The sequence below is a fragment of the Ylistrum balloti genome, unplaced genomic scaffold (assembly GCF_031769215.1).
Source record: "Ylistrum balloti isolate Yb309-2 unplaced genomic scaffold, AGI_CSIRO_Ybal_v1 Utg371432, whole genome shotgun sequence".
Classification (NCBI taxonomy): domain Eukaryota; kingdom Metazoa; phylum Mollusca; class Bivalvia; order Pectinida; family Pectinidae; genus Ylistrum; species Ylistrum balloti.
In genome coordinates, this window is record NW_026782752.1 from 1,398 (window position 1) to 28,290 (window position 26,893).

The 26,893-nt window shown below is 44.9% G+C and overlaps 1 protein-coding gene and 1 long non-coding RNA gene across 3 annotated transcripts; both read left to right on the forward strand.

Moving 5' to 3' along the window:
* On the forward strand, positions 1-24,696 carry LOC132562491 (uncharacterized). Of its 2 annotated transcripts, XR_009554759.1 has the most exons (5): positions 1-379; positions 6,187-6,454; positions 11,277-11,544; positions 17,342-17,609; positions 24,215-24,696. It is a non-coding gene; the product is annotated as an uncharacterized LOC132562491 (long non-coding RNA). The 2 variants fall into 2 exon arrangements; XR_009554758.1 differs by lacking the exon at positions 24,215-24,696 and having other exon boundaries at positions 17,342-17,823.
* Positions 11,885-14,324, forward strand: LOC132562488 (uncharacterized). The gene is made up of 2 exons (XM_060227233.1): positions 11,885-11,911; positions 12,144-14,324. Exons 1-2 carry the CDS (start codon positions 11,885-11,887, stop codon positions 14,322-14,324), a joined length of 2,208 nt encoding a protein of 735 aa, XP_060083216.1.
* Positions 24,697-26,893: the final 2,197 nt, after the last annotated feature.

Here is a 26,893-nt window from a genome sequence, read left to right on the forward strand (position 1 = left end):
TATATTAATGAATATTTATATTATTGATAATTAATTATTAGTTAATTAGTATGCCAGGTGAGAGTGAATCTGTGTGACTACAGCATTATTTTCCACTATGTATTATTGTAGCTTCACATAACGGACTAGGATTCTCAGCTATCAAGCCAGGACCAGTCAGCTGTGCCAACTCATTGTGACTCCAGCGTCAGGACCGACCGGATAAGTTCTCTTCGCCAGGGTCAAGGTCAGCATGGAATACATGTGTTGGGTCGTTACGTAGGCCAGGGTCAGCGACTTGCTTGGAGGCTGAGTCACAGTATATCTACTATTGGGATGGCTGTCGTGTCAAGGACACTAGTGTGTACATCCCAGCTTTCCTGTCGTGTCTTGGACACTAGTGAGTTTGCCAATTTGGGCGTTTCAAGCAAGCATGGTGCTGCTTGATGTGTTTATACCTCTTGGCTCTGGATTGAGCGTGGTTGCAGGTTAGCGACTGTCTTGCACCGGAACTGTACCAGGATCCCATTCGTCGTTGTGTGTGTAGCTACAGACTGTAACTTGTAATAATTGTGTTTGTGAATGAGTGAATTAGTGAGTGTGACGTGTGGGTATTATAGGTTTTTTTTTTTTATTTAATCTCTTTATTGTCATCATTGTAAATAAACATTTGTCATTGCAATCAATCTTTTCGGTGTTCATTCCCCGGATCGCTGACCGACGCTCGTTCCACGTTAACAACATGGTGGCAGCGGTGGGATTAGCCAAAGTTAGTTGTTCGGGAATAGAATCCTGTTTGATTGGTTTCAAAGTCTAGATTGTTTGACAGATTCCCGCCAAATTTCCTTTACTTTCATTTTCTTCTTAACGTTGGCATTTGGGGACTCTATACAGGAACTCTGAGGTGAGTTAATTGGCCTAAGCAAGGATGACGCATGACTTCCGGTAAGTTCTTATGCCTGGTTGTATTGAATATTGTATGTGTTGGTTATCTCTTGCAGTCTAGTGATTTAGTTGTTTTGAAAATGTCCTCTCTTTCAGCAATTTTGGAAGCAGGTAAGCGACTTCAACTTGAAGGCGACCAACTACGATTGTTCATTCAAGAGCAGCAAGCCAAGGAAAGAGATGACCGTGAAAGAGAAAGGGAAGAGAAAAAGATGCAAAGGCAAATGGAAGAGGAAAGAGAGGCTCGGGCTGACAGGAGAGCAGAAGAAGAACATAAACGCAAAATGGAATTAATTCGTGCAGAACAGGAGTATCAATCTGAATGGGACAAATCGGGACGTCGGAGGGAGACCAATCCTAGAGATACAATAAAGAAGGGTCCCAAGTTACCTGCCTTCAATGAAGAAAAGGACAACATCGATGCTTACATCCAGCGCTTCGAACGGTACGCAACGGTACAGAATTGGGAACGTGATGGATGGGGAGCTAACCTTAGCGCTCTTTTGACGGGTAATGCATTAGCGGTGTTTTCTCGTTTACCAGTCCATCAGTCTCTGGATTTCGACGAACTTAAGAAGGCATTACTGAGGAGATTTGATATGACAGGGGAAGGATTCAGGAAAAGCTTCCGAACATCAAGACCCGATGGAAGTGAAACATTTTCACAGTTTTCCATTCGCCTTGAAAACTACTTGGAGAGATGGGTCGAACTAGCCGACACTAACAAGACCTATGAAGACTTGAAAGACTTGTTTTTGAGAGATCAGTTTTTACAGGTATGTAACCAGGATCTGATGTTGTTCCTGAAGGAACGGATTCCCGTGTCCCTTGATGCAATGTCCAGACTGGCCGATCAATATGCAGAGGCAAGAAGAATGAAAGCGGCAAACTTGATATCTTCTAAGGGAACCAAGGCAGGAAGTCATAAGGCAACAGCTTCAGGACATTCGCCGTCAACAAGTTCTACACCTGGGAAATCTACAATTGGTTCAAGCGACTTGCCCAAGGAGAGGACTTGTTTCTATTGCAAAAAGGTTGGACATATTGCTTCAGATTGCCGGAAGAAGAAATCTGACAAGATGAAAGAAGGTCAGGCAGCCTCTATGGTAAAAGATAAAGGGAACACGAGTGGCGCCAACACCATACCGAAGATGAGTGTCGCCTGCAATACAAAGGAGACAACTTCCATGCCGGTGGTGCTGGGACGTGTGGGCGGTAAAGTTGTCACCGTTCTTCGGGATTCGGGTTGTGATGAGGTAGGAGTGAGACGTAGTCTCGTTGAACCTGAGAATATCACCGACAAGACCAAGACTTACATTTTAGCTGATGGTTCTCGTCTTGTATGCCAAATCGCCAACGTACAGATCAACACGCCATATTTTAACGGAGATACTGAAGCCTTCTTGTTAGAGTCACCCTTGTACGATGTGATTATTGGAAATGTTAAGGATGCCCTTCCGGTAGGACAACCAGATGAGAAGTGGCAGCTTGATTCGTTGAATGCGGTTCAGACGAGAGCGGAGGTCAAGAGGAAAGCTAAGCCGTTGAAACCGTTGCAGGTATCGGAGTTTATGACGAGTTTAGGTAGTGTGAAGGAGATGAAGGAGGAACAGCAAAGCGATGGTACCCTGGAGAAGTTCCGTAAGTTGGCAAAGGAATCGGATACGTATGAACGCGATGATGGGGGTAAGTCTTCCCTGTTTTACCACAAGGGATTAATATATCGAGAGTTCAGAAGCCCTGGGATTGCAACTGGAAAGGTGTTTAGACAATTAGTCGTACCAACGAAGTATCGACAGATGATAATGAAACTAGCTCACGAGTCGATTATGTCGGGACATCTGGCAGCAAAACGAACGACTAACAGGATTCTTGCAGAGTTTTTTTGGCCTGGTCTGCAGGGCGATGTGACTCGGTTCTGTCGTTCGTGTGATGTGTGCCAACGTACCTTCCCTAAAGGCCGAGTACCGAAAGCGCCACTCGGCAGTATGCCATTGATCGATACGCCTTTCAAGAGGATAGCGGTGGATTTAGTTGGTCCTCTCGAACCTGCAACAGACCGTGGCAACCGGTTTATACTGACAGTAGTGGATTTCGCGACTAGATATCCGGAGGCAGTAGCACTTAGAAGCATTGAGACTGAGCGCGTTGCAGAGGCACTGGTTGATATCTTCAGCCGTGTTGGAGTACCCAGTGAGATGTTGTCCGATCAAGGGGCCCAGTTTACCTCTGGATTAATGAAGGAAGTGAGCAGACTATTGTCGATCCGCCAACTAACGACAACGCCATATCATCCTCAATGCAACGGGTTAGTCGAGCGTTTCAATGGTACACTGAAACAGATGCTAAGGAAAATGGCCGCTGAGAAACCCAAGGACTGGGATAGATACATCAATGCCCTCTTGTTCGCTTATAGGGAGGTGCCGCAAGAAAGCTTGGGGTTTTCACCCTTTGAACTATTGTACGGCAGAGCGATACGTGGACCGATGATGATTCTGAAAGAACTGCTAACGAAAGAGATTCCAGATGACGACGTCAAAACGACTTATCAGTATGTAATGGATTTGAGGGATCGGATGGAGGAGACATGCCAAGTTGCAATGGATCACTTGAAGGATGCCAAGCGAGTTCAGAGAAGGAACTTCAACAGGAGAGCCAAGTCACGGGAGCTACGACCAGGCGACAAAGTGTTAGTGCTTCTGCCGACAAAAGCTAACAAGTTACTGATGCAATGGCGTGGCCCATACGAAGTTGTAGAGAAAGTCGGACCGTTCGACTATCGTGTGAACAGGGACGGTAAAATCAAGACTCTACATATTAACCTGTTGAAAAAGTACATGAAGCCAGTGGACAATGTTGCGGAAGATACTGAGGGAATTCTCGCAAACACTATAGCAAGTGTTGTTGCTGATGGTGAGGAGATTCAGGGGGACGCGGATTTTCCCAGCAGACTGGAGTCCCTTCCTAGTGATAGGGGAAAGGAACATGTTGAAGATGTTGAAATCTCTGGAGGCCTGAACAATGCACAAGCAGATGAAGTGAAGGAGCTCATGGACAGTTATACAGATGTGCTAACTGATCTTCCAGGCCGGACAAATCTCGCCCAACATGAGATCAGGACTACTACCGATGCTCCCGTTCATGTGAAACAATACCCCTTGCCTTATATTACCAAGGAGGTGATCAAAGAAGAGGTGCAGAAGATGTTGGATATGGACGTTATCGAGCCATCATCATCCCCATACTCGGCTCCTGTTGTAATGGTCAAGAAAAAGGAGGGGACGAATCGTTTTTGCATTGATTTCAGGAGACTAAATCGAGTCACGGTATTTGATGCCGAGCCGATGCCAAACACAGATGATATTTTCTCTCGGGTAGCGGGTGCAAGATACTTCTCCAAACTGGATCTCAGTAAAGGCTATTGGCAGGTGCCGCTCTCGGAAGACGCAAAAGAGATGACAGCCTTTTCAACTCCACAAGGCCTTTTCCAGTTTAAGGTAATGCCGTTTGGCTTAGTAAATGCCCCGGCAACATTTAGTAGGCTGATGAGGAAACTTTTAGTTGGTATGGAACACATCGATAACTTCATCGACGACATATTGATTTACACAGACACATGGGAAGAACATATGGAAGTACTTCGCGATCTTTTTGCAAGGCTTCGAGCAGCAGTGCTAACAGCAAGACCAACAAAATGCTCGATTGGATTTTCCAGTTTGACTTGTTTGGGTCACATTGTTGGTGATGGAAAATTGGAATTGGAAGAGTCGAAAGTGACGGCCATCAAAAACGCAGAGAGACCAGAGACAAAGAAACAAGTTCGCTCTTTTTTGGGGTTGGCCGGATTCTATCGGCGTTTCATTCCTAATTTCGCAGCAGTTGCCGCCCCCTTGACTGATCTGACGAAGAAGGGATGTCCAAATAAAGTTCTTTGGAGCGAAGTGCACGATAAGGCATTCTCTACTCTCAAGAACATGCTAACAGCTAAACCGGTGCTCAGACTTCCAAATTTGGAGCAACAGTTCATTCTCCGAACAGACGCATCGGATACTGGCTTGGGTGCTGTGCTGCTGCAGGAAGAAAACGGACAGAAAATGCCTGTCGCCTACGCCAGCAGGAAGTTACTTGCCAGGGAAAAGAACTACGCAATTATAGAAAAGGAATGTTTGGCAATTGTCTGGGCAGTCCAGAAGTTTGAACCTTACATCTATGGGAAAGAGTTTATCCTTGAGACGGACCATCACCCATTAACTTACTTGCACAGATCAAAAACTGCGAATGCCAGACTTATGAGATGGGCGTTACTCCTACAGCCATACAGATTGAGGATTCGTGCCATCAAGGGTTCCGACAACGTTGGAGCGGACTATTTGAGCAGAATCTAGGAATACATGTTCCGTGAGTATGAGAAAGTGTATCCACTTTCTTCGAAAGCAGGGGGAAAACTGTCACGTAAGCATGTATAGTTTGTCTATAAATGGTAAGTTTTAATTTGAGTTTGTTTTGCGGTGTAAGGACTCTTAATTGTCCGCACCACTGGGCGGATATACGTCACGGGCTTGACCGGTTGTGCACGGAATGGACACTTGTTTACGGTCCACAGTTTTGTGAGTTCGTGTAGCCGATATGTAAATATAGCTGTTTCCGATATTGTGAACAAGGCACAGACGACAGACTGTGGTAAGTTATGTTTCTTTCTTCCGTTTCCATATGTTTTTTTTTTTTTCTGGCATTATTTTATCCATGCCGTCAAATCTATCGGGTCAAGCAATCGAGGTGTCGGTGCGCTCCAATCATGCGTAACTATTGTTGATACATGTAGTACACTTGTTTTGTGGTGTGTTTCTGCTATATCATTTTAATTTCATACTTCCTATTGATTTCTGGTGTATTTAGATAATATAAACATAATAGATTGTTGTGTGTAGAATTATTTAATAAATATAGGGTTCTTGTCCGTTTTAAAATTCTATGGAAGCTCTGAGCTAGAGCTATAGCGTTAGTTGGAGTGTGTACGCGCACTGGGTAAAAAAGTATGGAAGCCGTGAGACGCCAACTTCTATGAATTGTGCTTAGTCGTGTTTTTATAGCCATTTGGAGCCGCACACTTATCCCTTTATCTTTATTATATTGATTTACGTATATTTACAATATATTAATGAATATTTATATTATTGATAATTAATTATTAGTTAATTAGTATGCCAGGTGAGAGTGAATCTGTGTGACTACAGCATTATTTTCCACTATGTATTATTGTAGCTTCACATAACGGACTAGGATTCTCAGCTATCAAGCCAGGACCAGTCAGCTGTGCCAACTCATTGTGACTCCAGCGTCAGGACCGACCGGATAAGTTCTCTTCGCCAGGGTCAAGGTCAGCATGGAATACATGTGTTGGGTCGTTACGTAGGCCAGGGTCAGCGACTTGCTTGGAGGCTGAGTCACAGTATATCTACTATTGGGATGGCTGTCGTGTCAAGGACACTAGTGTGTACATCCCAGCTTTCCTGTCGTGTCTTGGACACTAGTGAGTTTGCCAATTTGGGCGTTTCAAGCAAGCATGGTGCTGCTTGATGTGTTTATACCTCTTGGCTCTGGATTGAGCGTGGTTGCAGGTTAGCGACTGTCTTGCACCGGAACTGTACCAGGATCCCATTCGTCGTTGTGTGTGTAGCTACAGACTGTAACTTGTAATAATTGTGTTTGTGAATGAGTGAATTAGTGAGTGTGACGTGTGGGTATTATAGGTTTTTTTTTTATTTAATCTCTTTATTGTCATCATTGTAAATAAACATTTGTCATTGCAATCAATCTTAAGAGATGATGTGAATGGGACAAATCAGCGGGACGACTTCAACTTGAAGGCGACCAACTACGATTGTTCATTCAAGAGAGCAAGCCAAGGAAAGAGAATCGTGAAAGAGAAAGGGAAGAGAAAAAGATGCAAAGGCAAATGGAAGAGGAAAGAGAGGCTCGGGCTGACAGGAGAGCAGAAGAAGAACATAAACGCAAAATGGAATTAATTCGTGCAGAACAGGAGTATCAATCTGAATGGGACAAATCGGGACGTCGGAGGGAGACCAATCCTAGAGATACAATAAAGAAGGGTCCCAAGTTACCTGCCTTCAATGAAGAAAAGGACAACATCGATGCTTACATCCAGCGCTTCGAACGGTACGCAACGGTACAGAATTGGGAACGTGATGGATGGGGAGCTAACCTTAGCGCTCTTTTGACGGGTAATGCATTAGCGGTGTTTTCTCGTTTACCAGTCCATCAGTCTCTGGATTTCGACGAACTTAAGAAGGCATTACTGAGGAGATTTGATATGACAGGGGAAGGATTCAGGAAAAGCTTCCGAACATCAAGACCCGATGGAAGTGAAACATTTTCACAGTTTTCCATTCGCCTTGAAAACTACTTGGAGAGATGGGTCGAACTAGCCGACACTAACAAGACCTATGAAGACTTGAAAGACTTGTTTTTGAGAGATCAGTTTTTACAGGTATGTAACCAGGATCTGATGTTGTTCCTGAAGGAACGGATTCCCGTGTCCCTTGATGCAATGTCCAGACTGGCCGATCAATATGCAGAGGCAAGAAGAATGAAAGCGGCAAACTTGATATCTTCTAAGGGAACCAAGGCAGGAAATCATAAGGCAACAGCTTCAGGACATTCGCCGTCAACAAGTTCTACACCTGGGAAATCTACAATTGGTTCAAGCGACTTGCCCAAGGAGAGGACTTGTTTCTATTGCAAAAAGGTTGGACATATTGCTTCAGATTGCCGGAAGAAGAAATCTGACAAGATGAAAGAAGGTCAGGCAGCCTCTATGGTAAAAGATAAAGGGAACACGAGTGGCGCCAACACCATACCGAAGATGAGTTTCGCCTGCAATACAAAGGAGACAACTTCCATGCCGGTGGTGCTGGGACGTGTGGGCGGTAAAGTTGTCACCGTTCTTCGGGATTCGGGTTGTGATGAGGTAGGAGTGAGACGTAGTCTCGTTGAACCTGAGAATATCACCGACAAGACCAAGACTTACATTTTAGCTGATGGTTCTCGTCTTGTATGCCAAATCGCCAACGTACAGATCAACACGCCATATTTTAACGGAGATACTGAAGCCTTCTTGTTAGAGTCACCCTTGTACGATGTGATTATTGGAAATGTTAAGGATGCCCTTCCGGTAGGACAACCAGATGAGAAGTGGCAGCTTGATTCGTTGAATGCGGTTCAGACGAGAGCGGAGGTCAAGAGGAAAGCTAAGCCGTTGAAACCGTTGCAGGTATCGGAGTTTATGACGAGTTTAGGTAGTGTGAAGGAGATGAAGGAGGAACAGCAAAGCGATGGTACCCTGGAGAAGTTCCGTAAGTTGGCAAAGGAATTGGATACGTATGAACGCGATGATGGGGGTAAGTCTTCCCTGTTTTACCACAAGGGATTAATATATCGAGAGTTCAGAAGCCCTGGGATTGCAACTGGAAAGGTGTTTAGACAATTAGTCGTACCAACGAAGTATCGACAGATGATAATAAAACTAGCTCACGAGTCGATTATGTCGGGACATCTGGCAGCAAAACGAACGACTAACAGGATTCTTGCAGAGTTTTTTTGGCCTGGTCTGCAGGGCGATGTGACTCGGTTCTGTCGTTCGTGTGATGTGTGCCAACGTACCTTCCCTAAAGGCCGAGTACCGAAAGCGCCACTCGGCAGTATGCCATTGATCGATACGCCTTTCAAGAGGATAGCGGTGGATTTAGTTGGTCCTCTCGAACCTGCAACAGACCGTGGCAACCGGTTTATACTGACAGTAGTGGATTTCGCGACTAGATATCCGGAGGCAGTAGCACTTAGAAGCATTGAGACTGAGCGCGTTGCAGAGGCACTGGTTGATATCTTCAGCCGTGTTGGAGTACCCAGTGAGATGTTGTCCGATCAAGGGGCCCAGTTTACCTCTGGATTAATGAAGGAAGTGAGCAGACTATTGTCGATCCGCCAACTAACGACAACGCCATATCATCCTCAATGCAACGGGTTAGTCGAGCGTTTCAATGGTACACTGAAACAGATGCTAAGGAAAATGGCCGCTGAGAAACCCAAGGACTGGGATAGATACATCAATGCCCTCTTGTTCGCTTATAGGGAGGTGCCGCAAGAAAGCTTGGGGTTGTCACCCTTTGAACTATTGTACGGCAGAGCGATACGTGGACCGATGATGATTCTGAAAGAACTGCTAACGAAAGAGATTCCAGATGACGACGTCAAAACGACTTATCAGTATGTAATGGATTTGAGGGAACGGATGGAGGAGACATGCCAAGTTGCAATGGATCACTTGAAGGATGCCAAGCGAGTTCAGAGAAGGAACTTCAACAGGAGAGCCAAGTCACGGGAGCTACGACCAGGCGACAAAGTGTTAGTGCTTCTGCCGACAAAAGCTAACAAGTTACTGATGCAATGGCGTGGCCCATACGAAGTTGTAGAGAAAGTCGGACCGTTCGACTATCGTGTGAACAGGGACGGTAAAATCAAGACTCTACATATTAACCTGTTGAAAAAGTACATGAAGCCAGTGGACAATGTTGCGGAAGATACTGAGGGAATTCTCGCAAACACTATAGCAAGTGTTGTTGCTGATGGTGAGGAGATTCAGGGGGACGCGGATTTTCCCAGCAGACTGGAGTCCCTTCCTAGTGATAGGGGAAAGGAACATGTTGAAGATGTTGAAATCTCTGGAGGCCTGAACAATGCACAAGCAGATGAAGTGAAGGAGCTCATGGACAGTTATACAGATGTGCTAACTGATCTTCCAGGCCGGACAAATCTCGCCCAACATGAGATCAGGACTACTACCGATGCTCCCGTTCATGTGAAACAATACCCCTTGCCTTATATTACCAAGGAGGTGATCAAAGAAGAGGTGCAGAAGATGTTGGATATGGACGTTATCGAGCCATCATCATCCCCATACTCGGCTCCTGTTGTAATGGTCAAGAAAAAGGAGGGGACGAATCGTTTTTGCATTGATTTCAGGAGACTAAATCGAGTCACGGTATTTGATGCCGAGCCGATGCCAAACACAGATGATATTTTCTCTCGGGTAGCGGGTGCAAGATACTTCTCCAAACTGGATCTCAGTAAAGGCTATTGGCAGGTGCCGCTCTCGGAAGACGCAAAAGAGATGACAGCCTTTTCAACTCCACAAGGCCTTTTCCAGTTTAAGGTAATGCCGTTTGGCTTAGTAAATGCCCCGGCAACATTTAGTAGGCTGATGAGGAAACTTTTAGTTGGTATGGAACACATCGATAACTTCATCGACGACATATTGATTTACACAGACACATGGGAAGAACATATGGAAGTACTTCGCGATCTTTTTGCAAGGCTTCGAGCAGCAGTGCTAACAGCAAGACCAACAAAATGCTCGATTGGATTTTCCAGTTTGACTTGTTTGGGTCACATTGTTGGTGATGGAAAATTGGAATTGGAAGAGTCGAAAGTGACGGCCATCAAAAACGCAGAGAGACCAGAGACAAGTCACGTAAGCATGTATAGTTTGTCTATAAATGGTAAGTTTTAATTTGAGTTTGTTTTGCGGTGTAAGGACTCTTAATTGTCCGCACCACTGGGCGGATATACGTCACGGGCTTGACCGGTTGTGCACGGAATGGACACTTGTTTACGGTCCACAGTTTTGTGAGTTCGTGTAGCCGATATGTAAATATAGCTGTTTCCGATATTGTGAACAAGGCACAGACGACAGACTGTGGTAAGTTATGTTTCTTTCTTCCGTTTCCATATGTTTTTTTTCTGGCATTATTTTATCCATGCCGTCAAATCTATCGGGTCAAGCAATCGAGGTGTCGGTGCGCTCCAATCATGCGTAACTATTGTTGATACATGTAGTACACTTGTTTTGTGGTGTGTTTCTGCTATATCATTTTAATTTCATACTTCCTATTGATTTCTGGTGTATTTAGATAATATAAACATAATAGATTGTTGTGTGTAGAATTATTTAATAAATATAGGGTTCTTGTCCGTTTTAAAATTCTATGGAAGCTCTGAGCTAGAGCTATAGCGTTAGTTGGAGTGTGTACGCGCACTGGGTAAAAAAGTATGGAAGCCGTGAGACGCCAACTTCTATGAATTGTGCTTAGTCGTGTTTTTATAGCCATTTGGAGCCGCACACTTATCCCTTTATCTTTATTATATTGATTTACGTATATTTACAATATATTAATGAATATTTATATTATTGATAATTAATTATTAGTTAATTAGTATGCCAGGTGAGAGTGAATCTGTGTGACTACAGCATTATTTTCCACTATGTATTATTGTAGCTTCACATAACGGACTAGGATTCTCAGCTATCAAGCCAGGACCAGTCAGCTGTGCCAACTCATTGTGACTCCAGCGTCAGGACCGACCGGATAAGTTCTCTTCGCCAGGGTCAAGGTCAGCATGGAATACATGTGTTGGGTCGTTACGTAGGCCAGGGTCAGCGACTTGCTTGGAGGCTGAGTCACAGTATATCTACTATTGGGATGGCTGTCGTGTCAAGGACACTAGTGTGTACATCCCAGCTTTCCTGTCGTGTCTTGGACACTAGTGAGTTTGCCAATTTGGGCGTTTCAAGCAAGCATGGTGCTGCTTGATGTGTTTATACCTCTTGGCTCTGGATTGAGCGTGGTTGCAGGTTAGCGACTGTCTTGCACCGGAACTGTACCAGGATCCCATTCGTCGTTGTGTGTGTAGCTACAGACTGTAACTTGTAATAATTGTGTTTGTGAATGAGTGAATTAGTGAGTGTGACGTGTGGGTATTATAGGTTTTTTTTTTATTTAATCTCTTTATTGTCATCATTGTAAATAAACATTTGTCATTGCAATCAATCTTTTCGGTGTTCATTCCCCGGATCGCTGACCGACGCTCGTTCCACGTTAACAACATGGTGGCAGCGGTGGGATTAGCCAAAGTTAGTTGTTCGGGAATAGAATCCTGTTTGATTGGTTTCAAAGTCTAGATTGTTTGACAGATTCCCGCCAAATTTCCTTTACTTTCATTTTCTTCTTAACGTTGGCATTTGGGGACTCTATACAGGAACTCTGAGGTGAGTTAATTGGCCTAAGCAAGGATGACGCATGACTTCCGGTAAGTTCTTATGCCTGGTTGTATTGAATATTGTATGTGTTGGTTATCTCTTGCAGTCTAGTGATTTAGTTGTTTTGAAAATGTCCTCTCTTTCAGCAATTTTGGAAGCAGGTAAGCGACTTCAACTTGAAGGCGACCAACTACGATTGTTCATTCAAGAGCAGCAAGCCAAGGAAAGAGATGACCGTGAAAGAGAAAGGGAAGAGAAAAAGATGCAAAGGCAAATGGAAGAGGAAAGAGAGGCTCGGGCTGACAGGAGAGCAGAAGAAGAACATAAACGCAAAATGGAATTAATTCGTGCAGAACAGGAGTATCAATCTGAATGGGACAAATCGGGACGTCGGAGGGAGACCAATCCTAGAGATACAATAAAGAAGGGTCCCAAGTTACCTGCCTTCAATGAAGAAAAGGACAACATCGATGCTTACATCCAGCGCTTCGAACGGTACGCAACGGTACAGAATTGGGAACGTGATGGATGGGGAGCTAACCTTAGCGCTCTTTTGACGGGTAATGCATTAGCGGTGTTTTCTCGTTTACCAGTCCATCAGTCTCTGGATTTCGACGAACTTAAGAAGGCATTACTGAGGAGATTTGATATGACAGGGGAAGGATTCAGGAAAAGCTTCCGAACATCAAGACCCGATGGAAGTGAAACATTTTCACAGTTTTCCATTCGCCTTGAAAACTACTTGGAGAGATGGGTCGAACTAGCCGACACTAACAAGACCTATGAAGGCTTGAAAGACTTGTTTTTGAGAGATCAGTTTTTACAGGTATGTAACCAGGATCTGATGTTGTTCCTGAAGGAACGGATTCCCGTGTCCCTTGATGCAATGTCCAGACTGGCCGATCAATATGTAGAGGCAAGAAGAACGAAAGCGGCAAACTTGATATCTTCTAAGGGAACCAAGGCAGGAAATCATAAGGCAACAGCTTCAGGACATTCGCCGTCAACAAGTTCTACACCGGGGAAATCTACAATTGGTTCAAGCGACTTGCCCAAGGAGAGGACTTGTTTCTATTGCAAAAAGGTTGGACATATTGCTTCAGATTGCCGGAAGAAGAAATCTGACAAGATGAAAGAAGGTCAGGCAGCCTCTATGGTAAAAGATAAAGGGAACACGAGTGGCGCCAACACCATACCGAAGATGAGTTTCGCCTGCAATACAAAGGAGACAACTTCCATGCCGGTGGTGCTGGGACGTGTGGGCGGTAAAGTTGTCACCGTTCTTCGGGATTCGGGTTGTGATGAGGTAGGAGTGAGACGTAGTCTCGTTGAACCTGAGAATATCACCGACAAGACCAAGACTTACATTTTAGCTGATGGTTCTCGTCTTGTATGCCAAATCGCCAACGTACAGATCAACACGCCATATTTTAACGGAGATACTGAAGCCTTCTTGTTAGAGTCACCCTTGTACGATGTGATTATTGGAAATGTTAAGGATGCCCTTCCGGTAGGACAACCAGATGAGAAGTGGCAGCTTGATTCGTTGAATGCGGTTCAGACGAGAGCGGAGGTCAAGAGGAAAGCTAAGCCGTTGAAACCGTTGCAGGTATCGGAGTTTATGACGAGTTTAGGTAGTGTGAAGGAGATGAAGGAGGAACAGCAAAGCGATGGTACCCTGGAGAAGTTCCGTAAGTTGGCAAAGGAATTGGATACGTATGAACGCGATGATGGGGGTAAGTCTTCCCTGTTTTACCACAAGGGATTAATATATCGAGAGTTCAGAAGCCCTGGGATTGCAACTGGAAAGGTGTTTAGACAATTAGTCGTACCAACGAAGTATCGACAGATGATAATAAAACTAGCTCACGAGTCGATTATGTCGGGACATCTGGCAGCAAAACGAACGACTAACAGGATTCTTGCAGAGTTTTTTTGGCCTGGTCTGCAGGGCGATGTGACTCGGTTCTGTCGTTCGTGTGATGTGTGCCAACGTACCTTCCCTAAAGGCCGAGTACCGAAAGCGCCACTCGGCAGTATGCCATTGATCGATACGCCTTTCAAGAGGATAGCGGTGGATTTAGTTGGTCCTCTCGAACCTGCAACAGACCGTGGCAACCGGTTTATACTGACAGTAGTGGATTTCGCGACTAGATATCCGGAGGCAGTAGCACTTAGAAGCATTGAGACTGAGCGCGTTGCAGAGGCACTGGTTGATATCTTCAGCCGTGTTGGAGTACCCAGTGAGATGTTGTCCGATCAAGGGCCCAGTTTACCTCTGGATTAATGAAGGAAGTGAGCAGACTATTGTCGATCCGCCAACTAACGACAACGCCATATCATCCTCAATGCAACGGGTTAGTCGAGCGTTTCAATGGTACACTGAAACAGATGCTAAGGAAAATGGCCGCTGAGAAACCCAAGGACTGGGATAGATACATCAATGCCCTCTTGTTCGCTTATAGGGAGGTGCCGCAAGAAAGCTTGGGGTTGTCACCCTTTGAACTATTGTACGGCAGAGCGATACGTGGACCGATGATGATTCTGAAAGAACTGCTAACGAAAGAGATTTCAGATGATGACGTCAAAACGACTTATCAGTATGTAATGGATTTGAGGGAACGGATGGAGGAGACATGCCAAGTTGCAATGGATCACTTGAAGGATGCCAAGCGAGTTCAGAGAAGGAACTTCAACAGGAGAGCCAAGTCACGGGAGCTACGACCAGGCGACAAAGTGTTAGTGCTTCTGCCGACAAAAGCTAACAAGTTACTGATGCAATGGCGTGGCCCATACGAAGTTGTAGAGAAAGTCGGACCGTTCGACTATCGTGTGAACAGGGACGGTAAAATCAAGACTCTACATATTAACCTGTTGAAAAAGTACATGAAGCCAGTGGACAATGTTGCGGAAGATACTGAGGGAATTCTCGCAAACACTATAGCAAGTGTTGTTGCTGATGGTGAGGAGATTCAGGGGGACGCGGATTTTCCCAGCAGATTGGAGTCCCTTCCTAGTGATAGGGGAAAGGAACATGTTGAAGATGTTGAAATCTCGGGAGGCCTGAACAATGCACAAGCAGATGAAGTGAAGGAGCTCATGGACAGTTATACAGATGTGCTAACTGATCTTCCAGGCCGGACAAATCTCGCCCAACATGAGATCAGGACTACTACCGATGCTCCCGTTCATGTGAAACAATACCCCTTGCCTTATATTACCAAGGAGGTGATCAAAGAAGAGGTGCAGAAGATGTTGGATATGGACGTTATCGAGCCATCATCATCCCCATACTCGGCTCCTGTTGTAATGGTCAAGAAAAAGGAGGGGACGAATTGTTTTTGCATTGATTTCAGGAGACTAAATCGAGTCACGGTATTTGATGCCGAGCCGATGCCAAACACAGATGATATTTTCTCTCGGGTAGCGGGTGCAAGATACTTCTCCAAACTGGATCTCAGTAAAGGCTATTGGCAGGTGCCGCTCTCGGAAGACGCAAAAGAGATGACAGCCTTTTCAACTCCACAAGGCCTTTTCCAGTTTAAGGTAATGCCGTTTGGCTTAGTAAATGCCCCGGCAACATTTAGTAGGCTGATGAGGAAACTTTTAGTTGGTATGGAACACATCGATAACTTCATCGACGACATATTGATTTACACAGACACATGGAATGAACATATGGAAGTACTTCGCGATCTTTTTGCAAGGCTTCGAGCAGCAGTGCTAACAGCAAGACCAACAAAATGCTCGATTGGATTTTCCAGTTTGACTTGTTTGGGTCACATTGTTGGTGATGGAAAATTGGAATTGGAAGAGTCGAAAGTGACGGCCATCAAAAACGCAGAGAGACCAGAGACAAAGAAACAAGTTCGCTCTTTTTTGGGGTTGGCCGGATTCTATCGGCGTTTCATTCCTAATTTCGCAGCAGTTGCCGCCCCCTTGACTGATCTGACGAAGAAGGGATGTCCAAATAAAGTTCTTTGGAGCGAAGTGCACGATAAGGCATTCTCTACTCTCAAGAACATGCTAACAGCTAAACCGGTGCTCAGACTTCCAAATTTGGAGCAACAGTTCATTCTCCGAACAGACGCATCGGATACTGGCTTGGGTGCTGTGCTGCTGCAGGAAGAAAACGGACAGAAAATGCCTGTCGCCTACGCCAGCAGGAAGTTACTTGCCAGGGAAAAGAACTACGCAATTATAGAAAAGGAATGTTTGGCAATTGTCTGGGCAGTCCAGAAGTTTGAACCTTACATCTATGGGAAAGAGTTTATCCTTGAGACGGACCATCACCCATTAACTTACTTGCACAGATCAAAAACTGCGAATGCCAGACTTATGAGATGGGCGTTACTCCTACAGCCATACAGATTGAGGATTCGTGCCATCAAGGGTTCCGACAACGTTGGAGCGGATTATTTGAGCAGAATCTAGGAATACATGTTCCGTGAGTATGAGAAAGTGTACACTTTCTTCGAAAGCAGGGGGAAAACTGTCACGTAAGCATGTATAGTTTGTCTATAAATGGTAAGTTTTAATTTGAGTTTGTTTTGCGGTGTAAGGACTCTTAATTGTCCGCACCACTGGGCGGATATACGTCACGGGCTTGACCGGTTGTGCACGGAATGGACACTTGTTTACGGTCCACAGTTTTGTGAGTTCGTGTAGCCGATATGTAAATATAGCTGTTTCCGATATTGTGAACAAGGCACAGACGACAGACTGTGGTAAGTTATGTTTCTTTCTTCCGTTTCCATATGTTTTTTTTCTGGCATTATTTTATCCATGCCGTCAAATCTATCGGGTCAAGCAATCGAGGTGTCGGTGCGCTCCAATCATGCGTAACTATTGTTGATACATGTAGTACACTTGTTTTGTGGTGTGTTTCTGCTATATCATTTTAATTTCATACTTCCTATTGATTTCTGGTGTATTTAGATAATATAAACATAATAGATTGTTGTGTGTAGAATTATTTAATAAATATAGGGTTCTTGTCCGTTTTAAAATTCTATGGAAGCTCTGAGCTAGAGCTATAGCGTTAGTTGGAGTGTGTACGCGCACTGGGTAAAAAAGTATGGAAGCCGTGAGACGCCAACTTCTATGAATTGTGCTTAGTCGTGTTTTTATAGCCATTTGGAGCCGCACACTTATCCCTTTATCTTTATTATATTGATTTACGTATATTTACAATATATTAATGAATATTTATATTATTGATAATTAATTATTAGTTAATTAGTATGCCAGGTGAGAGTGAATCTGTGTGACTACAGCATTATTTTCCACTATGTATTATTGTAGCTTCACATAACGGACTAGGATTCTCAGCTATCAAGCCAGGACCAGTCAGCTGTGCCAACTCATTGTGACTCCAGCGTCAGGACCGACCGGATAAGTTCTCTTCGCCAGGGTCAAGGTCAGCATGGAATACATGTGTTGGGTCGTTACGTAGGCCAGGGTCAGCGACTTGCTTGGAGGCTGAGTCACAGTATATCTACTATTGGGATGGCTGTCGTGTCAAGGACACTAGTGTGTACATCCCAGCTTTCCTGTCGTGTCTTGGACACTAGTGAGTTTGCCAATTTGGGCGTTTCAAGCAAGCATGGTGCTGCTTGATGTGTTTATACCTCTTGGCTCTGGATTGAGCGTGGTTGCAGGTTAGCGACTGTCTTGCACCGGAACTGTACCAGGATCCCATTCGTCGTTGTGTGTGTAGCTACAGACTGTAACTTGTAATAATTGTGTTTGTGAATGAGTGAATTAGTGAGTGTGACGTGTGGGTATTATAGGTTTTTTTTTTATTTAATCTCTTTATTGTCATCATTGTAAATAAACATTTGTCATTGCAATCAATCTTTTCGGTGTTCATTCCCCGGATCGCTGACCGACGCTCGTTCCACGTTAACAACATGGTGGCAGCGGTGGGATTAGCCAAAGTTAGTTGTTCGGGAATAGAATCCTGTTTGATTGGTTTCAAAGTCTAGATTGTTTGACAGATTCCCGCCAAATTTCCTTTACTTTCATTTTCTTCTTAACGTTGGCATTTGGGGACTCTATACAGGAACTCTGAGGTGAGTTAATTGGCCTAAGCAAGGATGACGCATGACTTCCGGTAAGTTCTTATGCCTGGTTGTATTGAATATTGTATGTGTTGGTTATCTCTTGCAGTCTAGTGATTTAGTTGTTTTGAAAATGTCCTCTCTTTCAGCAATTTTGGAAGCAGGTAAGCGACTTCAACTTGAAGGCGACCAACTACGATTGTTCATTCAAGAGCAGCAAGCCAAGGAAAGAGATGACCGTGAAAGAGAAAGGGAAGAGAAAAAGATGCAAAGGCAAATGGAAGAGGAAAGAGAGGCTCGGGCTGACAGGAGAGCAGAAGAAGAACATAAACGCAAAATGGAATTAATTCGTGCAGAACAGGAGTATCAATCTGAATGGGACAAATCGGGACGTCGGAGGGAGACCAATCCTAGAGATACAATAAAGAAGGGTCCCAAGTTACCTGCCTTCAATGAAGAAAAGGACAACATCGATGCTTACATCCAGCGCTTCGAACGGTACGCAACGGTACAGAATTGGGAACGTGATGGATGGGGAGCTAACCTTAGCGCTCTTTTGACGGGTAATGCATTAGCGGTGTTTTCTCGTTTACCAGTCCATCAGTCTCTGGATTTCGACGAACTTAAGAAGGCATTACTGAGGAGATTTGATATGACAGGGGAAGGATTCAGGAAAAGCTTCCGAACATCAAGACCCGATGGAAGTGAAACATTTTCACAGTTTTCCATTCGCCTTGAAAACTACTTGGAGAGATGGGTCGAACTAGCCGACACTAACAAGACCTATGAAGACTTGAAAGACTTGTTTTTGAGAGATCAGTTTTTACAGGTATGTAACCAGGATCTGATGTTGTTCCTGAAGGAACGGATTCCCGTGTCCCTTGATGCAATGTCCAGACTGGCCGATCAATATGCAGAGGCAAGAAGAATGAAAGCGGCAAACTTGATATCTTCTAAGGGAACCAAGGCAGGAAGTCATAAGGCAACAGCTTCAGGACATTCGCCGTCAACAAGTTCTACACCTGGGAAATCTACAATTGGTTCAAGCGACTTGCCCAAGGAGAGGACTTGTTTCTATTGCAAAAAGGTTGGACATATTGCTTCAGATTGCCGGAAGAAGAAATCTGACAAGATGAAAGAAGGTCAGGCAGCCTCTATGGTAAAAGATAAAGGGAACACGAGTGGCGCCAACACCATACCGAAGATGAGTTTCGCCTGCAATACAAAGGAGACAACTTCCATGCCGGTGGTGCTGGGACGTGTGGGCGGTAAAGTTGTCACCGTTCTTCGGGATTCGGGTTGTGATGAGGTAGGAGTGAGACGTAGTCTCGTTGAACCTGAGAATATCACCGACAAGACCAAGACTTACATTTTAGCTGATGGTTCTCGTCTTGTATGCCAAATCGCCAACGTACAGATCAACACGCCATATTTTAACGGAGATACTGAAGCCTTCTTGTTAGAGTCACCCTTGTACGATGTGATTATTGGAAATGTTAAGGATGCCCTTCCGGTAGGACAACCAGATGAGAAGTGGCAGCTTGATTCGTTGAATGCGGTTCAGACGAGAGCGGAGGTCAAGAGGAAAGCTAAGCCGTTGAAACCGTTGCAGGTATCGGAGTTTATGACGAGTTTAGGTAGTGTGAAGGAGATGAAGGAGGAACAGCAAAGCGATGGTACCCTGGAGAAGTTCCGTAAGTTGGCAAAGGAATTGGATACGTATGAACGCGATGATGGGGGTAAGTCTTCCCTGTTTTACCACAAGGGATTAATATATCGAGAGTTCAGAAGCCCTGGGATTGCAACTGGAAAGGTGTTTAGACAAACTTTAATAAGAAACTAAAGATGGAATGAAGGCACCAAATGGGAGGAAGAGTAAGATGAAAGTCGTCAGGCAGCCTCTCGTAAGTTGCAAAAGGAGGGAACACGATTAGTTTCGGTCGTTGCCAACACCATACCGGTTCTTCGTTCGAGTGTCAAAAGCCTGTTCTGAATACTAAAGGAGTACCGAAAGCGGATTGTGAGCGGTGAAGCCTTCTTCGTTACGATTCGGGTTGTGATGATGTAGGATTGAAACGTAGTCTACCTTCCGTTGCAACCTGAGAATATCACCGACAAGACAATTTTATCACGACTAGACAGTAGTGTGAATCCGGAGGAAACAGTAGACTGATGGAAATTCTTGTTGCCGTTGCAAGGCACTGGGTTCGATGCCATATTTTAACAAGAGATACTGAAGCCTTCTTGTTAGAGTCACCCTTGTACGATGTGACGTGGAAATGTTAAGGATGCCCTTCCGGTAGGACAACCAGATGAGAAGTGGCACGCCAGTTTCCTGCAGATGCAACGGTTCGATACCCTTTCGTTGAATGCGAGACGAGAGCGGAGGTAAGGAAAGCTAAGCCGTTGAAACCGTTGCAGGTATCGGAGTTTATGACGAGTTTAGGTAGTGTGAAGGAGATGAAGGAGGAACAGCAAAGCGATGGTACCCTGGAGAAGTTCCGTAAGTTGGCAAAGGAGATACGTATGAACGCGATGATGGGGGTAAGTCTTCCCTGTTTTACCACAAGGGATTAATATATCGAGAGTTCAGAAGCCCTGGGATTGCAACTGGAAAGGTGTTTAGACAATTAGTCGTACCAACGAAGTATCGACAGATGATAATGAAACTAGCTCACGAGTCGATTATGTCGGGACATCTGGCAGCAAAACGAACGACTAACAGGATTCTTGCAGAGTTTTTTTGGCCTGGTCTGCAGGGCGATGTGACTCGGTTCTGTCGTTCGTGTGATGTGTGCCAACGTACCTTCCCTAAAGGCCGAGTACCGAAAGCGCCACTCGGCAGTATGCCATTGATCGATACGCCTTTCAAGAGGATAGCGGTGGATTTAGTTGGTCCTCTCGAACCTGCAACAGACCGTGGCAACCGGTTTATACTGACAGTAGTGGATTTCGCGACTAGATATCCGGAGGCAGTAGCACTTAGAAGCATTGAGACTGAGCGCGTTGCAGAGGCACTGGTTGATATCTTCAGCCGTGTTGGAGTACCCAGTGAGATGTTGTCCGATCAAGGGGCCCAGTTTACCTCTGGATTAATGAAGGAAGTGAGCAGACTATTGTCGATCCGCCAACTAACGACAACGCCATATCATCCTCAATGCAACGGGTTAGTCGAGCGTTTCAATGGTACACTGAAACAGATGCTAAGGAAAATGGCCGCTGAGAAACCCAAGGACTGGGATAGATACATCAATGCCCTCTTGTTCGCTTATAGGGAGGTGCCGCAAGAAAGCTTGGGGTTTTCACCCTTTGAACTATTGTACGGCAGAGCGATACGTGGACCGATGATGATTCTGAAAGAACTGCTAACGAAAGAGATTCCAGATGACGACGTCAAAACGACTTATCAGTATGTAATGGATTTGAGGGATCGGATGGAGGAGACATGCCAAGTTGCAATGGATCACTTGAAGGATGCCAAGCGAGTTCAGAGAAGGAACTTCAACAGGAGAGCCAAGTCACGGGAGCTACGACCAGGCGACAAAGTGTTAGTGCTTCTGCCGACAAAAGCTAACAAGTTACTGATGCAATGGCGTGGCCCATACGAAGTTGTAGAGAAAGTCGGACCGTTCGACTATCGTGTGAACAGGGACGGTAAAATCAAGACTCTACATATTAACCTGTTGAAAAAGTACATGAAGCCAGTGGACAATGTTGCGGAAGATACTGAGGGAATTCTCGCAAACACTATAGCAAGTGTTGTTGCTGATGGTGAGGAGATTCAGGGGGACGCGGATTTTCCCAGCAGACTGGAGTCCCTTCCTAGTGATAGGGGAAAGGAACATGTTGAAGATGTTGAAATCTCTGGAGGCCTGAACAATGCACAAGCAGATGAAGTGAAGGAGCTCATGGACAGTTATACAGATGTGCTAACTGATCTTCCAGGCCGGACAAATCTCGCCCAACATGAGATCAGGACTACTACCGATGCTCCCGTTCATGTGAAACAATACCCCTTGCCTTATATTACCAAGGAGGTGATCAAAGAAGAGGTGCAGAAGATGTTGGATATGGACGTTATCGAGCCATCATCATCCCCATACTCGGCTCCTGTTGTAATGGTCAAGAAAAAGGAGGGGACGAATCGTTTTTGCATTGATTTCAGGAGACTAAATCGAGTCACGGTATTTGATGCCGAGCCGATGCCAAACACAGATGATATTTTCTCTCGGGTAGCGGGTGCAAGATACTTCTCCAAACTGGATCTCAGTAAAGGCTATTGGCAGGTGCCGCTCTCGGAAGACGCAAAAGAGATGACAGCCTTTTCAACTCCACAAGGCCTTTTCCAGTTTAAGGTAATGCCGTTTGGCTTAGTAAATGCCCCGGCAACATTTAGTAGGCTGATGAGGAAACTTTTAGTTGGTATGGAACACATCGATAACTTCATCGACGACATATTGATTTACACAGACACATGGGAAGAACATATGGAAGTACTTCGCGATCTTTTTGCAAGGCTTCGAGCAGCAGTGCTAACAGCAAGACCAACAAAATGCTCGATTGGATTTTCCAGTTTGACTTGTTTGGGTCACATTGTTGGTGATGGAAAATTGGAATTGGAAGAGTCGAAAGTGACGGCCATCAAAAACGCAGAGAGACCAGAGACAAAGAAACAAGTTCGCTCTTTTTTGGGGTTGGCCGGATTCTATCGGCGTTTCATTCCTAATTTCGCAGCAGTTGCCGCCCCCTTGACTGATCTGACGAAGAAGGGATGTCCAAATAAAGTTCTTTGGAGCGAAGTGCACGATAAGGCATTCTCTACTCTCAAGAACATGCTAACAGCTAAACCGGTGCTCAGACTTCCAAATTTGGAGCAACAGTTCATTCTCCGAACAGACGCATCGGATACTGGCTTGGGTGCTGTGCTGCTGCAGGAAGAAAACGGACAGAAAATGCCTGTCGCCTACGCCAGCAGGAAGTTACTTGCCAGGGAAAAGAACTACGCAATTATAGAAAAGGAATGTTTGGCAATTGTCTGGGCAGTCCAGAAGTTTGAACCTTACATCTATGGGAAAGAGTTTATCCTTGAGACGGACCATCACCCATTAACTTACTTGCACAGATCAAAAACTGCGAATGCCAGACTTATGAGATGGGCGTTACTCCTACAGCCATACAGATTGAGGATTCGTGCCATCAAGGGTTCCGACAACGTTGGAGCGGACTATTTGAGCAGAATCTAGGAATACATGTTCCGTGAGTATGAGAAAGTGTATCCACTTTCTTCGAAAGCAGGGGGAAAACTGTCACGTAAGCATGTATAGTTTGTCTATAAATGGTAAGTTTTAATTTGAGTTTGTTTTGCGGTGTAAGGACTCTTAATTGTCCGCACCACTGGGCGGATATACGTCACGGGCTTGACCGGTTGTGCACGGAATGGACACTTGTTTACGGTCCACAGTTTTGTGAGTTCGTGTAGCCGATATGTAAATATAGCTGTTTCCGATATTGTGAACAAGGCACAGACGACAGACTGTGGTAAGTTATGTTTCTTTCTTCCGTTTCCATATGTTTTTTTTCTGGCATTATTTTATCCATGCCGTCAAATCTATCGGGTCAAGCAATCGAGGTGTCGGTGCGCTCCAATCATGCGTAACTATTGTTGATACATGTAGTACACTTGTTTTGTGGTGTGTTTCTGCTATATCATTTTAATTTCATACTTCCTATTGATTTCTGGTGTATTTAGATAATATAAACATAATAGATTGTTGTGTGTAGAATTATTTAATAAATATAGGGTTCTTGTCCGTTTTAAAATTCTATGGAAGCTCTGAGCTAGAGCTATAGCGTTAGTTGGAGTGTGTACGCGCACTGGGTAAAAAAGTATGGAAGCCGTGAGACGCCAACTTCTATGAATTGTGCTTAGTCGTGTTTTTATAGCCATTTGGAGCCGCACACTTATCCCTTTATCTTTATTATATTGATTTACGTATATTTACAATATATTAATGAATATTTATATTATTGATAATTAATTATTAGTTAATTAGTATGCCAGGTGAGAGTGAATCTGTGTGACTACAGCATTATTTTCCACTATGTATTATTGTAGCTTCACATAACGGACTAGGATTCTCAGCTATCAAGCCAGGACCAGTCAGCTGTGCCAACTCATTGTGACTCCAGCGTCAGGACCGACCGGATAAGTTCTCTTCGCCAGGGTCAAGGTCAGCATGGAATACATGTGTTGGGTCGTTACGTAGGCCAGGGTCAGCGACTTGCTTGGAGGCTGAGTCACAGTATATCTACTATTGGGATGGCTGTCGTGTCAAGGACACTAGTGTGTACATCCCAGCTTTCCTGTCGTGTCTTGGACACTAGTGAGTTTGCCAATTTGGGCGTTTCAAGCAAGCATGGTGCTGCTTGATGTGTTTATACCTCTTGGCTCTGGATTGAGCGTGGTTGCAGGTTAGCGACTGTCTTGCACCGGAACTGTACCAGGATCCCATTCGTCGTTGTGTGTGTAGCTACAGACTGTAACTTGTAATAATTGTGTTTGTGAATGAGTGAATTAGTGAGTGTGACGTGTGGGTATTATAGGTTTTTTTTTTATTTAATCTCTTTATTGTCATCATTGTAAATAAACATTTGTCATTGCAATCAATCTTTTCGGTGTTCATTCCCCGGATCGCTGACCGACGCTCGTTCCACGTTAACAGAGTGGGAGGTACAGGGGAACACGAAACCTATCTCCTTAGAAACAAAATGGGAGATACAGGGAAACACGAAACCTATCATCTTAGAAAGGAAGGGGAGGGGGAAGTACAGGGGGACACGAAAAATATCTCCTTAGAAAGAGGGGAAGGTACAGGGGAACACGAAACCTATCATCTTAGAAAGAAAGCGGATGGGGAAGTAAAGGGGAACACGAAACCAATCTCCTTAGAAAGAATGTGGGAGAGGGAGGTACAAGGGAACACGGAACCTATCATCTTAGAAAGAAAGGGGAAGGAGAGGTACAGGGTAACACGAAACCTATATTCTTTAATAAGAAATGGGGAGGTTGAGGAACAGGGGAACACAAAACGTATCTCCTTAGACAGAAAGGGGGAGGGGGAGATACAGGGGATCACGGAACCTATCTCCTTAGAAAGAAAAGGGAATGTACAGGGGAACATGAAACCTATCTTCTTAGAAAGAATGTGGGAGGGGTAGGTACAGGATGATACGAAAAATATCTCCTTTGAAAGAGGGGCAGGTACAGGGGAACACGAAACCTATCTCCTTAGAAAGAAAGGGGAAGGGTAGGTACAGGGGAACACGAAACCTATCTCCTTACAAAGGAAGGGGTAGGGGGAGGCGGAGGGGAACACGAAACCTATGTCCTTACAAAGACAATGGGAGGTACAGGGAAACACGAAAACTATCATCTTAGAAAGAAAGGGGTAGGGGGAGGTACAGTGGAACACGGAACAAATCCCCGTGGGAAGAAAGGGGAGGTACAGGGAAACACGAAACCTATCTCCTTAGACAGAAAGGGGGAGGGGGAGATACAGGGGATCACGGAACCTATCTCCTTAGAAAGGAAGGGGGTGTACAGGAGAACACGAAACCTATCTCATTACAAAGAAAGGGGTAGGAGGAGGTGCAGGGGAACACGAAACCTATCTCCTTGCAAAGACAATGGGAGGTACAGGGAAACACGAAACCTATCATCTTAGAAAGAAAGAAGTCCGGTACATATCCCAGTGGGAAGAAAGGGGAGGTACAGGGGAACACGAAACCTATCTCCTTACAAAGAAAGGGGAAGGGGAGGTACAGGGGAACACGAAACCTATCTTCTTAGAAAGAATTTGGGAGGGGGAAGTACAGGGGAACACGAAACCCATCTCCTTACAAAGAAAGCGGATGGGGAAGTAAAGGGGAACACGAAAGCAATCTCCTTAGAAAGAAAATGGGAGATACAGGGAAACACGAAACCCATCTCCTTAGACAGAAAGGGGATGGAGAGTTAAAGGGGAACACGGAACCTATCTCCTTAGAAAGAAAGGGGAAGGGGAGGTACAGGGGAACACGAAACCTATCTCCTTAGCAAGAAAGGGGATGTACATGGGAACACGAAATCTATCTCTTAGTAAGAAAGAGGGAAGTACGGAGGAACAGGAAACCTTTCTCCTTAGCAAGAATGTTGGAGGGGGAGGTACAGGGGAACACGAAACCTATCTCCTTACTAAGAAAGGGGATGTACAGGGGAACACGACACCTATCTCCTTAGAAAGAAAGGTGAAGGGGAGGTACAGGGGAACACGAAATCTATCGCCTTAGCAAGAAAGGTGATGTACAGGGGAACACGAAATATATCTTCTTAGAAAGAATGTGGGAGAGGAATTAAAGGGGAACACGAAACCAATCTTCTTAGAAAGAATGTGGGAGAGGGAGGTACAGGGGAACACGGAACCTATCATCTTAGAAAAAAAGGGGAAGGGGAGGTACAGGGGAACACGGAACCTATCTCCTTACTAAGAAAAGGGATGTACAGTAGAAAACGTAACCTATATCCTTAAACAGAAAGGCGGAGGGAGAGGTACAGGGGAACACGGAACAAATCCCCATGGGAAGAAGGGGGAGGTACAGGGAAACACGAAACCTATCTCCTTAGACAGAAAGGGGGAGGGGGAGATAAAGGGGATCACGGAACCTATCTCCTTAGAAAGGAAGGGGGTGTACAGGAGAACACGAAACGTGTCTCATTACAAAGAAAGGGGTAGGGGGAGGTGCAGGGGAACACGAA